This window comes from Oncorhynchus nerka, linkage group LG10 (assembly GCF_034236695.1).
Source record: "Oncorhynchus nerka isolate Pitt River linkage group LG10, Oner_Uvic_2.0, whole genome shotgun sequence".
Taxonomy (NCBI): domain Eukaryota; kingdom Metazoa; phylum Chordata; class Actinopteri; order Salmoniformes; family Salmonidae; genus Oncorhynchus; species Oncorhynchus nerka.
In genome coordinates, this window is record NC_088405.1 from 46447922 (window position 1) to 46462804 (window position 14883).

At 42.3% G+C, this 14883-nt stretch overlaps 1 protein-coding gene across 1 annotated transcript; it reads right to left on the reverse strand.

The window, feature by feature from the left end:
• Positions 1 to 3915: 3915 nt before the first annotated feature.
• Positions 3916 to 14325, reverse strand: ruvbl2 (RuvB-like AAA ATPase 2). Its single transcript, XM_029670038.2, has 14 exons — positions 14239 to 14325; positions 13653 to 13707; positions 13439 to 13494; positions 13157 to 13298; positions 9192 to 9321; positions 8941 to 9007; positions 8362 to 8468; positions 7993 to 8086; positions 7571 to 7789; positions 7250 to 7368; positions 5573 to 5692; positions 5254 to 5383; positions 4774 to 4891; positions 3916 to 4424 (listed from the first exon to the last, which is right to left on the reverse strand). Exons 1-14 carry the CDS (start codon positions 14248 to 14250, stop codon positions 4402 to 4404), a joined length of 1392 nt encoding a protein of 463 aa, XP_029525898.1. The 5' UTR covers positions 14251 to 14325; the 3' UTR covers positions 3916 to 4401.
• Between the last annotated feature and the right edge of the window lie 558 nt (positions 14326 to 14883).

Sequence of the window (14883 nt, forward strand, 5' to 3'; positions counted from 1 at the left end):
TCTCAATCGCACTCCACACTGCCCTTTCTCATCTGGACATTTTTTTATTTGACCTTTATTTAACCAGGCAAGTCAGTTAAGAACAAATTCTTATTTTCAATGACGGCCTAGGAACAGCGGGTTAACTGCCTGTTCAGGGGCAGAACGACAGATTTGTACCTTGTCAGCTCGGGGGTTTGAACTTTTTTTGAACTAGTCCAACGCTCTAACCACTAGGCTACCCTGCCGCCCCCACATACGGAACACCTATGTGAGAATGCTGTTAATTGACTACAGCTCAGCTTTCAACACCACAGTGCCCACGAAGCTGATCACTAAGCTAAGGAATCTGGGACTAAACACTTCCCTTTGCAACTGGATCCTGGACATCCTGATGGGCCACCCCCAGGTAGTAAGAGTAGGCAACAACATGTCTGCCACGCTGATCCTTAACACTGGGGTCGCTCAGGGTTGTGTACTTAGTCCCCTCCTGTACTCCCTCTTCACCCACGACTGCGTGGCCAAACATGACTCCAACAAGTTTGCTGACGACACAACAGTGGTAGGCCTGATCACCAACAACGATGAGACGGCCTATAGGGAGGAGGAGGTCAGAGAACTGGCAGTGTGGTGCCAGGACAACAACCTCTCCCTCAATGTAAGCAAGACGAAGGAGCCGATTGTAGACTACAGGACAAGGCGGGCCGAACAGGCCTCAATTAACATCGACTTGGCTGTAGTTGAGCAGGTTTCAAGTTTCAAGTTCCTTGGTGTCCACATCACCAACAAACTAACATGGTCCAAACACACCAAGACAGTCGTGAAGAGGGCATGACAAAACCTTTTCCCCCTCAGGAGACTGAAAAGATTTGCCATGGGTCCCCAGTTCCTCAAAAGGTTCTACAGCTGCACCATCGAGAGCATCCTGACCGGTTGCATCGCTGCCTGGTATGGCAACTGCTCAGTATGTGAGCGTAAGGCGCTACATAGGGTAGTGCAAACGGCCCAGTACATCACTGGAGCCAAGCTTCCTGCCATCCAGGACCTATATAATAGGCAGTGTCAGAGGAAAGCCCATAAAATTGTACCGGAGCGGCAAGTCTAGGACCAAAAGACTCCTCAACAGCTTCTACCCCAAGCCATAAGACTGCTTAACTATTCATAAAGTTGTCACTGGATAATCGCCCCCCTTTTGTACACTGCTGCTACTCGCTGGTTGTTTGTTGCCTATGCATAGTCACTTCGCCCCCACCTACATGTACAGATTACCTCAACTAGCCTGTACCCCTGCACACCGATTCAGTGCCGGTGCCCCCTGTATAGCCTCGTTATGGTTATTATAACTTTTTTTTACCCCCTTTTCCCCACTGCGCCACCTGGGAGGCCTATTATTACTTTTTATTATTACTTTTTATTTTAGTCTACTTGGTAAATATTTTATTCTTCTTGAACTGCACTGTTGGTTAAGAGCTTGTAAGTTAGCATTTCACGGTAAAGTCTACACTTGTTGTATTCGGCACATGTGACAAATAAGTGTCACATGATTTGATGACATGATTTGACTGTAAGGTCTACCTACACCTGCTGTACTCAGCGCATGTGACAAATTACATTTCATTTGATACACCTGGGCAGTTTATGTCATGGAAAGAACAGGTGTTATTAATGTTTTGTATACTCAGTATGTTCTTATCTGTGTACTATTTTCTTACTGATGTTCTTTATTCTGAGTCCTGACCAGGAGATCCCTCTCTCTCTGTAAATAATTCCCATCATTACCATTCATGTTAGTGCTGACTGAGCCATTCACTGTGGAATGTTAATGGTTGATTTAGAGTTGTACTCTTATCTCAGTGACACTGGGGAAACCCTATAGCTTACTACACACTTCAAGACCTACCCTTACCTCATCCTTGAAACCCCCCCCACACCCATTCACCAGCCTCTCTGCCTCCCTCCCTGCCATCCTGTCGGTCAGATGCCTTCCTTCACTGTCTCCCGTATGCCCCCCTCCCTCCCAATAAATTTGTAGGCTCCAGGAGTATCATTTTTACCCAATTCCTCTTTCCGTTCAAAGCAGTATGGCCCTTTGTTCCGCATGGTTATTTTTAACACACTGGCACCATATTCGATGTCCGTGCCCCTGCGGAAATCTAATTAGCGTCATAAAAAAAATCCCCATTAAAAAAAACATGTTTAAACTAAAGACGTTTTTTTTTTGCAGGGTGGCTCAACCCACCGATGTCAGCCTTCCACAGCGTAGTTAGTCAGACCAGGAGATATCCCGAAAATCGGTCTTCTGACAAAAATGTCTGTAGCGTTTTCTATGGAAAGAGTGGGCTCCATTTTGCTGTACGATTTTACTGTACAAGTGTCAAGGGACTCATTTGAAAGTAACCCGGTACCGGGCCGAAAATTGAATGGAAGTGGATGGGGCATTTCCACGTCCAAAGGTAAACGGATAGTAATTCCAGTTAAATTAGAAAAATCATGACCTTATTTTAGATATAGGACAAACACTTCAAAACAGTTCTTTATTTTTTGACCGTTTTTCCATTTATGAATCTGTCATTCAATGCATTTCTATAGGCTTATAGTGTTAAGGCCATATTCAATGTTTCATTAAAAAAAACTTTTTGGGGATACCTGCAAGGGTCCTAAAAGTCTAAATAAAATAGCCAAATGATCCTCGGTTGGACTATCTTAAAGCATCCCTGTGTCCATCTATCAATCCACAATATCTCTGAAGGTAGTGGGGGTCAATTTAACTGCATGGGTAAACCTTATATACTAAGATCATGTCTTACCTTTACAAACTGGATTACATGAACTAATGGATTCAATACTACAGTACAGTTCCCGCTCAGCCCAGTCAAAACTGTTCGCTGCTCTGGCCCCCCAATGGTGGAACAAACTCCCTCACGACGCCAGGACAGCGGAGTCAATCACCACCTTCCGGAGACACCTGAAACCCCACTTCTTTAAGGAATACCTAGGATAGGATAAAGTAATCCCTCTCACCCCCCCCCTTAAAAGATTTAGATGCACTACTGTTCCACTGGATGTCATAAGGTGAATGCACCAATTTGTAAGTCGCTCTGGATAAGAGCGTCTGCTAAATGACTTAAATGTAAATACTAACTTCATAGATAGTACAGATTTAATTCAAGGTAGGCAATTTCCTTTAGAATGTTATCTAGTCTTGGCCCGTTATGATCTTTCTCATATCACAGAAGTTACTTTGCGCTTTGCGCCTCCATCCACTTAATGTAATTAATCAATAATTAAATGCCAACACATGAATCAAAGGATAGACTTCCTATAATGAAGTGATAAAACAAAATCGATAGTAACATAATATATTATATTAGGACATATTGATATATATTTTTTTTGTGCTAGGTAGCATTAGCTAGCGCTAGTCGGATCTTTCTGTGCCAAAACTTCAGCATGTGTCATCCTTTTCAGGACTTTTATTTCTGTGACTGATACACATTTTCTCATGAGCTCTCATCTCTCTGCTGCAAACAGTGAGCAGTAGGTTCAGAATATCAAATCACAATATGTATTGTATCAGCCAGTACTTTTGTACATTTTATGAATTACATTTACTTTTGATACTTAAGTATATTTAAAAGCCAAATACTTTTACACTTTTACTCAAGTAGTATTTTACTGGGTGACTTTCACTTGAGTCATTCTCTATTAACGTATCTTTACTTTTACTGAAGTATGACAATTGGGTACTTTTTCCACCACTGGTATCAGCACCCAAGTACTGTGATAATATATTGTGAGGTCCACGGCAATTTCCAGCTCTAATGAAGAACCTGTAACGAGCCACAGAGGACCCTTGTGCTTCAGAGATGGACATGAGACATGGTCCTTCACTGCCATCTACAGTACAGATGCACAGACGAAAGAGGCAGTGCCAACTTCGGTCTTTGAGATACTAATTTTATTTCTAAATAAAAAATAAAAAGCACACCACATCCTGACGTAACAAAAGGGGTACCCCATGAGGCTAGCTTTGTAGTAGGGAGAAGGTGGATGTATTGTACATAGCACTTGAAGTCTTTGTGACAGAGAAAATGTATTTCTTTCAAATCAAAAACATTTTACTCACCTCTTTAAAAGAACATTGCCAACATCTACATTGCCTTTGTTTCATGAAGTTAAGCGTTGTAAATCAATGCATGACAACACTACATTTTAGGCAATTATATAAAATCTACGAGGAAAAACAACATTTAATCAAAAAGTAGGTTTCATGTACATTTTAACTCAATGAAACAATAAACGGCATTTAAAGACAAAGCTAAGTCAACACAGTATCAGAGAAATGGAGTATGGCAACAAAACAAAAAACAGAAGAACTTCACAGGAGAACGTGCTATAAAAATTATCTGCAGTCCGTATCAATTAAGAGGTGTCCATTGTAGGTTCTGAAAATCAAAAAGAGATACAGTAAGATGACCCATTACACCTGCCCTAAAAGTACATCTATGAGGTGCATTTCCCATAGATGTAGGTTAGGCATCTGTTCACGTAGTAGCATTTTATGACCTTGTCAAATGTTTTCACTGTAAGTTGACAACTTCTATCAAAGTTGCTTTAAGAATCCAAATGTCCACCTCACACAATACAGGAACTTCATCAGCTTTGGAAGTGGGTCTAAGTGGAATCAGGTGTGTAGTGCTAGAGCAAAAACAAATGTGCACCCCTTTGGGTCCCCAGGACCAGGATTAAGAAACACTGCTCTATGACAAACAGACAGATGAACAGCAGACTCACGTGTTGTTTCATTGAAAAGGAATGAATCTTGGTACTCCTTCATGTACTGTGAGGATCTGGACTCGTCCAGGAAGAGAGAGTAGACCCTCTTAATGTCCTCCACCTGCACCTCTGTTCCCTGAGAGAGAAGCACAAACATTATCACACACTGGCAACTCCCAGCATCAACATAGAAATTGTTCCACAGCAAGAAAGCAGTAATCAAGGAGACTAGGGGTGCCCTGCCCAGCTATCTGCTAGTTCTGTCTTTCAATAAATGAAGTATACTTGAATGAATATGAACTGCATTAAACAATGAAGCAGGTAAAATAAGGATATATAAGGAGAAACAAACATGAGAATGCATACTATGTGACTGTTTGGAATGCAGAGAGAATTCAGAGTAATTCTTACATCAGTGTGTGTATGGATGTGAGAGGCTTGGCTCACCCCGTGCATCACTAGGTAAGTGTGTATATGAATGAATTGGCTGAGACTCACCCTGCGCTTGCGACACACCAGGCCTGCGGTGCTGATAAGCTGGATGGCGTAACGCAGCGATGTCTCCTGGCCGATACGTGTCAGTACAGTGTGAGCCTCCTCACTCAGCTCCACATCCTCCTCCTCACACCTGGACAGGGACACAGAATAGAAACGGTGTTTCAGTCCAATATGGGAATAGGTTTTCATCCGGAATCAGCCTTGAACATAAGTTTCAATCACTTTGCAGACTGTCTGCAAACTTAAATCATGTAAGTCATGGTGCAGCTTGTTTGCTTGCTAAAGCACTGGCTTGGAGTGTTAGAGGGGTGATTTTTACCGGATCTTGAGGATCTGCCGTGTCTCTTTCTCAGTGTAGGGGGAGGTAGCAATGATGAGGAGGCGGTCCAGTAGATCTATAGGGATACCATGGGGACTCTGGTAGTTGGTGCCTCGGATACTGACAGAACAGAGGGGTTAGAGAAAGTATTTACCACACATACGGTTTGAGGCCAAGGAAAGTTCTTGAGAAGCACTACTTTAAACGGACAATCTGCAGTCCAAACAATAAAGCGTTCACCACCCCACCTCTGTTTCAGTAAACAGCTGGGGGACGAGCCTGGAGAAATGGAATCAATCTCAAATTCATAGACAGGGCTATCGATTCAAGGACCATCCATGATATCATAGTTAACCATGTTTGAGGCTATACAGTGTTTGTTTATAATTTCACCGAGGTCGTTCTATATGAATTCAATCACTTTCTGACAACATCCCTATTGATTTGAAGAAAACCTTCCATACATATTTGCCTGTGGTAGAACTGGACGACATGGGCCCCGTTATGTCTCGAGAAAACCAAACATTAAATTCTACAGTAACAACCTCATGGTTTGGAGATGCTTTGCTACCTCTGGAAAACTTTCCATCATTGAAGGAACCATGAATTCTGCTCTGCATCAGAATTATTTAATTTAAATTTGTACCCCTTTTCCCCGTGATATACAATTGGTAGTTACAGTCTTGTCCCATCGCTGCAACTCCTGTACAGACTCGGGAGAGGCGAAGGTCGAGAGCCATGCTTCCTCCGAAACACAACCCTGCCAAGCCGCACTGATTCTTGACACACTGCTCGCTTAACCCGGAAGCCAGCCGCACCAATGTGTTGGAGGAAAGTGACCAAAGTTAGTGTGCATTGCACCCGGCCCGCCACAAGGAGTTGCTAAAGCGCGATGGGATCTATAGTGACGCTTCTAACACTGCAGTGCCTTAGACGTCTGCGCCACTTGGGAGGCTCCATCAGACCTGATAACAGTCACTGTAAAAAAAATATGCTAAAATATTTTAAAAATCTGCAAGGGGGCAAATACTTTTCCCCGGAACTGTATATGAACGAACGTTTTTAGATCATGGATGTTAAAAAAAAGTTTAAAAAAAAATAAAAAGTACAATTCAAGATATTCTAAAATAGTCGGATTACCCTGTTCAAAAACATTACAATTAAATCATACTGACGGTTTGTCTTATTCAGTGATGAAGACATGGATGTCTCATGGTAGGGTGGGGTATGCAAAATGGGTAAACTTTGAGCACTCCTGAATGTTTTGGCATTCAGGTCCAAAAAGTAACTTTCTGACCACTTCAGAAATGGGCAAAAATGTATGGAAGGTTTCATTCAAATCAAAAGGGGTGTCAGTCAGAAATGGATTGAAATCATCTATGATTGACCCATTGTTCACAAACTGTGGAGTAAAACAAGCTTATATATTTTGGGTTCTAAACTAATGAGGCTAGACTTAAGTTATATTCTTCCAAGAATAAATGGTATAAACAGTATCATTATTTAAACTTCTAAAAATGGATGAACCAATCACATATTGCCCCTTTAAACTACAGGCAAAATTATATTTTATCTTTACGTTGGTTCTAAACATGTCACCAACATGTTCTTTCTGTGGCCCATATCCACACCCAGATGATAGTGGGAGCAGTCGAAGACTGTAGGGTAGAAGATTACCGTGTGATGCCTCTGTTGGTGGCCATGATGAGGACAGGTGAAAGGTCACTCTCCAGGGCTCGGTTCAGGAAAGAGAAACACTCCATGTCCAGCATGTGCACCTCGTCGATGAACAGCACCTGGAATGACACAAATTAAGAACTCACTCAAGAAAGGCTTTGAATTGAACATTAAACACTTAATATTTCAGGCCAGTTTTCCAGGCATAGATTAAGTCTAGTCCTGGACTAAAAAAACACTGTCAATGGAGAATTGAGCAAGCTTTAAGTCCATGACTAGGCTTAGTCTGTCTTGGATACCACCAAACACACACACACTCACCCCAGGGATGATCTCAGCCTTGCCCTCCTCCCTCCACTCAGACACCTTTGCATTAATCTGTTCGCGGACCTCAGACTTGATCTCTCCGGTATCACCAGAGAACAGGGCCAGGAACCCCTGTGTACGGCTGTTTATGACATCTATCTCATGGAGGGACACTGTGTGCACCACCTCCTTCCTCTTCTGTAGCTCCCCCTCAGGACACTGGACAAACTGTGTCTGGAGGAGCACAACGCAAACAGTAGATTTTTTCTCTCTCACAGAAGCCATAATTAAAACATGAATCCTAGGCAATCGTAAATTCAATTTAACGCAGAGAAAGTCATGGTAACAGTGCTGCTGACTATAACGCAGTGGAGCTTGATTCAATGTTCAGTTGTATTGCGCCACTGTAAACACAAGTGTCTAGGACCAATGTGTACCTGTGCTCCCATAGCATCGTAGTCTCTGGCTCTGGTGAAGGAGCGGCCCAGCTTGCTAATCTTCCCTGTGGCTTTATCAATGGTGATTACATCCCTGGGAAAGAGTGGGAGATCAGCACATTAGGTCAAGTCTTTGGATTTATAGAGCTGAATGAATGAATTCAACAAAGTCATAATACCACAGTGTGCAGAATAAAGATCTTTATCGTGTTCATTAGGCATCAAGTGAAGGAAAACCGACCAAAACCGGGAGGGTCTACCCGGACCTGTCCAATAACTAATGCTGTTTTATTTGTTATGTCTCAGTGATGAGTGTGTACTTACAGCCCTTAGTGGATGATGTGTGTACTACACTTTAGAAGAACTCACCCTGCCTGAACTCGTTCTTTACTGAGGCTCTCGATCATCTTACTGCCCAGGTCATAGATAGTCTCCATCTCTGTAGTCTTCAGGGTCAGCTTACCCACTTTAGCACCCTACAAGCAGCAACAACAGGTTAGAAAGTGTACTGGGAAGTGGGAAAGATGGTATATGTGACAAAACATTTAGTTTGATACTTTAAACTCAAGTGTGCTAAAAACTCTGCCGCTGTGTGATGTATTGAGCAACGAATGAACACTGAAGTTTAAATAACGCATGAAACACTGTAGTCAAAAATATTCCAAGAAATCATATTATCAACTCCCTGAAATGAATATCCTTTCACGGTGATACGCATCTATAATAAGGCTGCTGCTGTTAAATTAAATACTAAGAGACCCATTTCTCTCTTATCACCAATCTGTCTCTCTAAAGGATTGAGAGTCTTATTAGAAGACAATCAGACTCAAATTCAATTGGACCATCAGTAAATCTCTCCAATATACACCTTATGAGTATGACTCACACTAAACATAGGGAGACAGAGCACAGAGAGAGAGCTGAGAGGGGGGCTGAGTCAGAACTCACCGTTCCAGTGGCTGGTCTGTCAATCTGAATCTCCACCACTTCTCCTTCAATGATCTCAGTCTCCTCTCTGCAAACACACACGCCACGAATATCAATTAATTTGAGAACAAAAACATACCAAAATGAAATAGTAATGTATACTCCATTCCCTCGTTCTCATACACTATGGTATATAAATGTTGATTGTTAACTTAAAACACGACAAACTCCCAAATTAGGCCAATAAAGTAAACTGAGAAGCTTGAACTCACTTGATCCGGACTCCGATGGCTTTCCTGAAGGCCTGGCTGAGGGCCTCGGTCTTGCTCATCTCCAGAGAGAAAATCTCACTGCCGGCCATGGCTGTGAAGGGGGTGTCTGTGCCAAGGGACTGGGCAATACCTGGACAGGCAAGAGAGGGATCACCATCATCAACAGAGTCAAATAAACAGGTAAATCCAAATAATTTCCATCAAATCTATTTTGATGATGCTTAACTCACCATGAAGAAAAATGTTGGGACTTGAGTTAGCTTTTTAAAATGATTTGTGGTAGTGGAAGAAGTGTTCTGATTTAAAATTTGAAAAGCAGACTAAGATTTAACGCTCTATATAATGGGCTCTAACTAGTCGGGAAAGTGGTCAAAATGACAGTGATTTCTTTAATGTAGTCAATGCAGTTACAAAAACAGCTGTAACGTTTGATCGGTATAAGATATTTCTGTTATGATTTTAGATGTGAAAATCAGAGAAGTAGACTAAGATTCCACACCCAGTAAGTTTGTCAAACGTCTTGGGAAGTAGCTGATGTGTAAAAAACTGTCTTTAAAAAAAAAGAAAATTTATACAGTGAATAGAATGTTGGTTGTCTGGGTGTTTTTAACAATGAGATCTTTAGAACGTTGAAGAAATCCCATGAATGTTGCAGTTTTTTTTTTAGGTAGAAAAATGTAAGTTTTAAAATTATGTTATCAAAAAGTTGAATAATAGTAACTTAACTTACATACCAGTCTAAACGTTTTAAAGCTTAAACGGTTTAATAGTAGCGTGCTGAATAACAGTAAAGTCAGAAATGATAATTAAAATATTTAAAGTGGGGACTTTCTCTTTCGCAAGTCCCATTAATGAAACAGAAAAAAAACAGTCATTAGAATGATGAGAAAGAAAACCAGGAACAGAATAAGTTGATGGAGAAAACATCAAATCAGACAGCTGTAATCAAGAGAGATTTAAAACTGCAATGGGGCTGCCCCCAATTAGACGACTGGTCGATTGTTTGGATAGGTTGTTGGTAAACCGAGATTGTATATGTTTTACTCGAGCAGCACACACAAAAACACACAGTTGAAGTCAGAGGTTTACATACACCTTAGCCAAATACATTTACTCTGTTTCACAATTCCTGACATTTAATCCTAGTAAAAAGTCCATGTCTTAGGTCAGTTAGGATCACCACTTTATTCTAATGTGAAATGTCAGAATAATAGTAGAGAGAATGATTTATTTCAGATTTGATTTCTTTCATCACATTCCCATTGGGTCAGAAGTTTACATACACTCAATTAGTATTTGTTAGCACTGCCATTAAATTGTTTAACGTGGGTCAAGGGTTTCAGGTAGCCTTCCACAAGCTTCCCACAATAAGTTGGGGGAATTTTGTCGCATTCCTCCTGACAGAGCTGGTGTACCTGAGTCAGGTTTGAAGGCCTCCTTGCTCGCACGCCCTTTTTCAGTTCTGCCCACACATTTTCTATAGGATTTAGGTCAGGGCTTTGCGATGGCCACTTCAATACCTTGACTTTGTTGTCCTTAAGCCACAACTTTGGAAGTATGCTTGGGGTTATTGTCCATTTGGAAGACCCATTTTCGACCAAGCTTTAACTTCCTGACTGTTGTCTTGAGATGTTGCTTCAATATATACACATAATTTTCTACCCTCATGATGCCATCTATTTCGTGAAGTGCACCAGTCCCTCCTGCAGCAAAGCACCAACACAACATGATGCTGCCACCCCCGTGCTTCAAGGTTGGGATGGGTGTTCTTCGGCTTGCAAGCCTTCCCCTTTTTCCTCCAAACATAACTATGGTCATTATGGCCAAAGTTATATTTTTGTTTCACCAGACCAGAGGACAATTCACCATCTTTGTTCCCATGTGCAGTTGCAAACCGTAGTCTGGCTGTTTTGATGGCGGTTTTTGAGCAATGGCTTCTCCATTGCTGAGCGGCCTTTCATGTTATGTTGATTTGGGACTTGTTAAACTGTGGATATAGATACTTTTGTACCCGTTTCCTCCAGCATCTTCACACGGTCCTTTGTGGTTGTTCTCGGATTGATTTGCACTTTTCGCAAGAAAGTACGTTCATCTCTAGGAGACAGAACACGCCTCCTTCCTGAGTGGTATGAGGCTGCATGGTCCCATGGTGTTTATACTTGCGTACTATTGATTGTACAGACGAACTTGGTACCTTCAGGCGTTTGGAAATAGCTCCCAAGGATGAACCAGACTTGTGGAGGTCTACAATTTTTTTCTGGGGTCTTGGCTGATTTCTTTTGATTTTCCCATGTCAAGCAGAGGCAGTGAGTTTGAAGGTAGGCCTTTTTCTTGATATAGAATTGGTAGTTACAATGGGCCAAGTAGCAATGTGCCAAGCTGCATTGCTACTTGACACACTGCTTGCTTAACCGGGAAGCCAGCCGCACCAATGTGTCGGAGGAAACACCTGGCAACCGAAGACCGCTTGCATGCACCCGGCCCACCACAAGGAGTCGCTAGATTGCGATGGGACAACGACATCCAGGACGGCCAAAACCTCCCCTAATCCCGGACGACGTTAGGCCAATTGTGCGCCGCCTCATGGGTCTCCCGGTAGCAGCTGGCTGCGACACAGCCTGGGATCGAACATGGGTCTGTAGTGACACCTTAGACCGCTGCGCCATTCGGGAGGCCTGCGGAATATACAATGCTCAAAAAAATAAAGGGAACATTTAAACAACACAATGTAACTCCAAGTCAAACTGTCCACTTAGGAAGCAACACTGATTGACAATAAATTTCACATGCTGTTGTGCAAATGGAATAGACAACAGGTGGAAATTATAGGCAATTAGCAAGACACCCCCAATAAAGGAGTGGTTCTGCAGGTGGTGACCACAGACCACTTCTCAGTTCCTATGCTTCCTGGCTGATATTTTGGTCACTTTTGAATGCTCCGGAGAACGTTCTGCTGCCTGCAACATCCTCCAGCATGACCGGTTTGGCGGTGGGTCAGTCATGGTGTGGGGTGGCATTTCTTTGGGGTCCGCACAGCCCTCCATGTGCTCGCCAGAGGTAGCCTGACTGCCATTAGGTACCGAGATGAGATCCTCAGACCCCTTGTGAGACCATATACTGGTGCGGTTGGCCCTGGGTTCCCCCTAATGCAAAACAATGCTAGACCTCATGTGGCTGGAGTGTGTCAGCAGTTCCTGCAAGAGGAAGGCATTGATGCTATGGACTGGCCCGCCCGTTCCCCAGACCTGAATCCAATTGAGCACATCTGGGACATCATGTCTCCCTCCATCCACCAACGCCACATTGCACCACAGACTGTCCAGGAGTTGGCGGATGCTTTAGTCCAGGTCTGGGAGATCCCTCAGAAGGCCATCTGCCACCTCATCAGGAGCATGCCCAGGCGTTGTAGGGAGGCCACACACACACTACTGAGCCTCATTTTGACTTGTTTTAAGGACATTACATCAAAGTTGGATCAGCCTGTAGTGTGGTTTTCCACTTTAATTTTGAGTGTGACTCCAAAGCCAGACCGCCATGGGTTGATAAATTTGATTTGCATTGATAATTTGTGTGATTTTGTTGTCAGCACATTCAACTATGTAAAGAAAAAAGTATTTAATAATAATTTAATTAATTCAGATCTAGGATGTCTTATTTTAGTGTTCCCTTTATTTTTTTGAGCAGTATATTTTCTATGTGCACTATTTCTATGCTTCACATTCTAATGTTTTTGCGTCTTTTACTTTCAGTTTTGTACACCAGCTTCAAAACAGCTGAAAATACAATTTTTTTGGGGTACGAAAATATATTTCAGTGGTTTAGATAGTACAATTATTCTCTACACTTCACTTGCTTGTTTAGTCACAAACTGAAATTAAGATAACTATTATTAGAATTTTAGCAACCAGGAAACAGCATTGTGATTTCTGCATAGTGCGTCTTTAACATAATAATATGAGCCATACCCATAGCGATGGCAGTTTTCCCAGTGCCAGGTTGGCCAGCAATCAGGACAGCCCTGCCAGCGATGTGGCCATCTTTAATCATCTCCAGGATGAGACCAGCTGCACGACGGGACGCCAGCTGGCCAACCATCCCCTGGGACACCTGGAGGGGGGAGAGAAGAGAGAAGGAAGAGAATGAGAAGCAGGTCAGATGATGTAAGGGGGACAACAAAACATGGGCCCAGTGTCTGAGTGTTGTCACAGTAGTTTGAGAAAGGCCGATTATGATTGTTGGTTGTTTACCTGACGAGGTTCCAAGGCATCATCCAACCCAAGCCCACGGATGTGAGAATGAGCTCCTAAAGGGGGAATAAAAAAATGTAGTCACATCAGGTAAGAGGTGGAAAAACAGTGAAATATTGAGTTAATGATTTAGATACTTGTCTAAATACAAGGCAAAACATCTCTGGACTTAGCAGAGTTCAATTTACTAACGTTGTTACTTCGTGGCCCTTACCGATTCTCTCAATCCTGGTGATGTCACGGACTTCTGGAACCTTCGTCGTCGCCATCTGTTTCATTGTGATAACGTTTGAGTTCTGATTATTGAGGTAAGTTTGGGCAAGTAAACTAACGCTGAGAAGTATAGAAACGATGAGCTTAACTAGATATGTTCAGTCGATCAATTGGTTGTCATAGTGATAGGACAACAAAGTTCACCCAAACCGTAAACCGCTGGCCATTCAATGATAACTAACATTAGCTTTGCTAAGCCAACTGTAAACATTACATTGCATCTCAAGCTGGTAGTCAACTTTGCAGCAATAACACATTAAATTAGTACACTTTTCCTATGTCGACTCCTAAAAAGGTACAATACCGTTTGCTAGCACGCTTACGGTTGCACGTTAGCTAGCTAACGGTAGCTAGCTAGCTTCATTCATATAACTTCCCAACACTATCATCCTGTTCAGGGCAATATCTGAGAAAGCGAAGAAGTCTAACATATTCGCATAATAAATGTAACACTGCTATAGTTTACGGTCTCAAGAAGAGGGGAGGACATTGCTAATTATTTTTTACAAATGCATATGCCGACTCACCTGTGCTGCCATGTTTGCAAAAATGCGGCGCTTGCTGAGTGAGTGCGCAGAGAAATTTCATCCGATGTGCCACCTGAATCGATGAGAAAGGTTCCGCGTGCCTAACCACGAATTGGAGCAGGCGATAAAAAAAATTGTATTCTATTTTCGACTATATAATTCACACGTCGTATAATAAAGAGTCGGTGCCAGTAATGGGTTGTGTAGTTAATACAAATAACATAAACACACCTCGAATAACATCTGCTAAACACGTGTATGTCACCAATAACATTTCGCATTGCTTGAGTAGGCCTAGGCTAATAATGCCAGTGTTTATGTGGCTGCGCATATCACATTCGAGCGACGGGGTTTATATTCAGGCGTTAACGTCTTCATGTAGGCTACGAAAAAAATGTATGCGCTCTCAACTGTAATGCTGCATTGAAAACAATTGGGAACTCGGAAACTCCGACTTCAATGCTTTAAAAAACTATTTTTTCCTAAGTTGCCAGTTGTCTTGAAAGCTCGGAAGTCAGATATTTCCGAGCTCCCAGTTTTTCTTAACGTGACAATAGCACCATAAGACGCTCTGAATAAGAGCAGTGGTGTAAAGCACTTATGTAAAAGTACTTTAGAGTACTACTTAAGTCGTTTTTGGGGTAT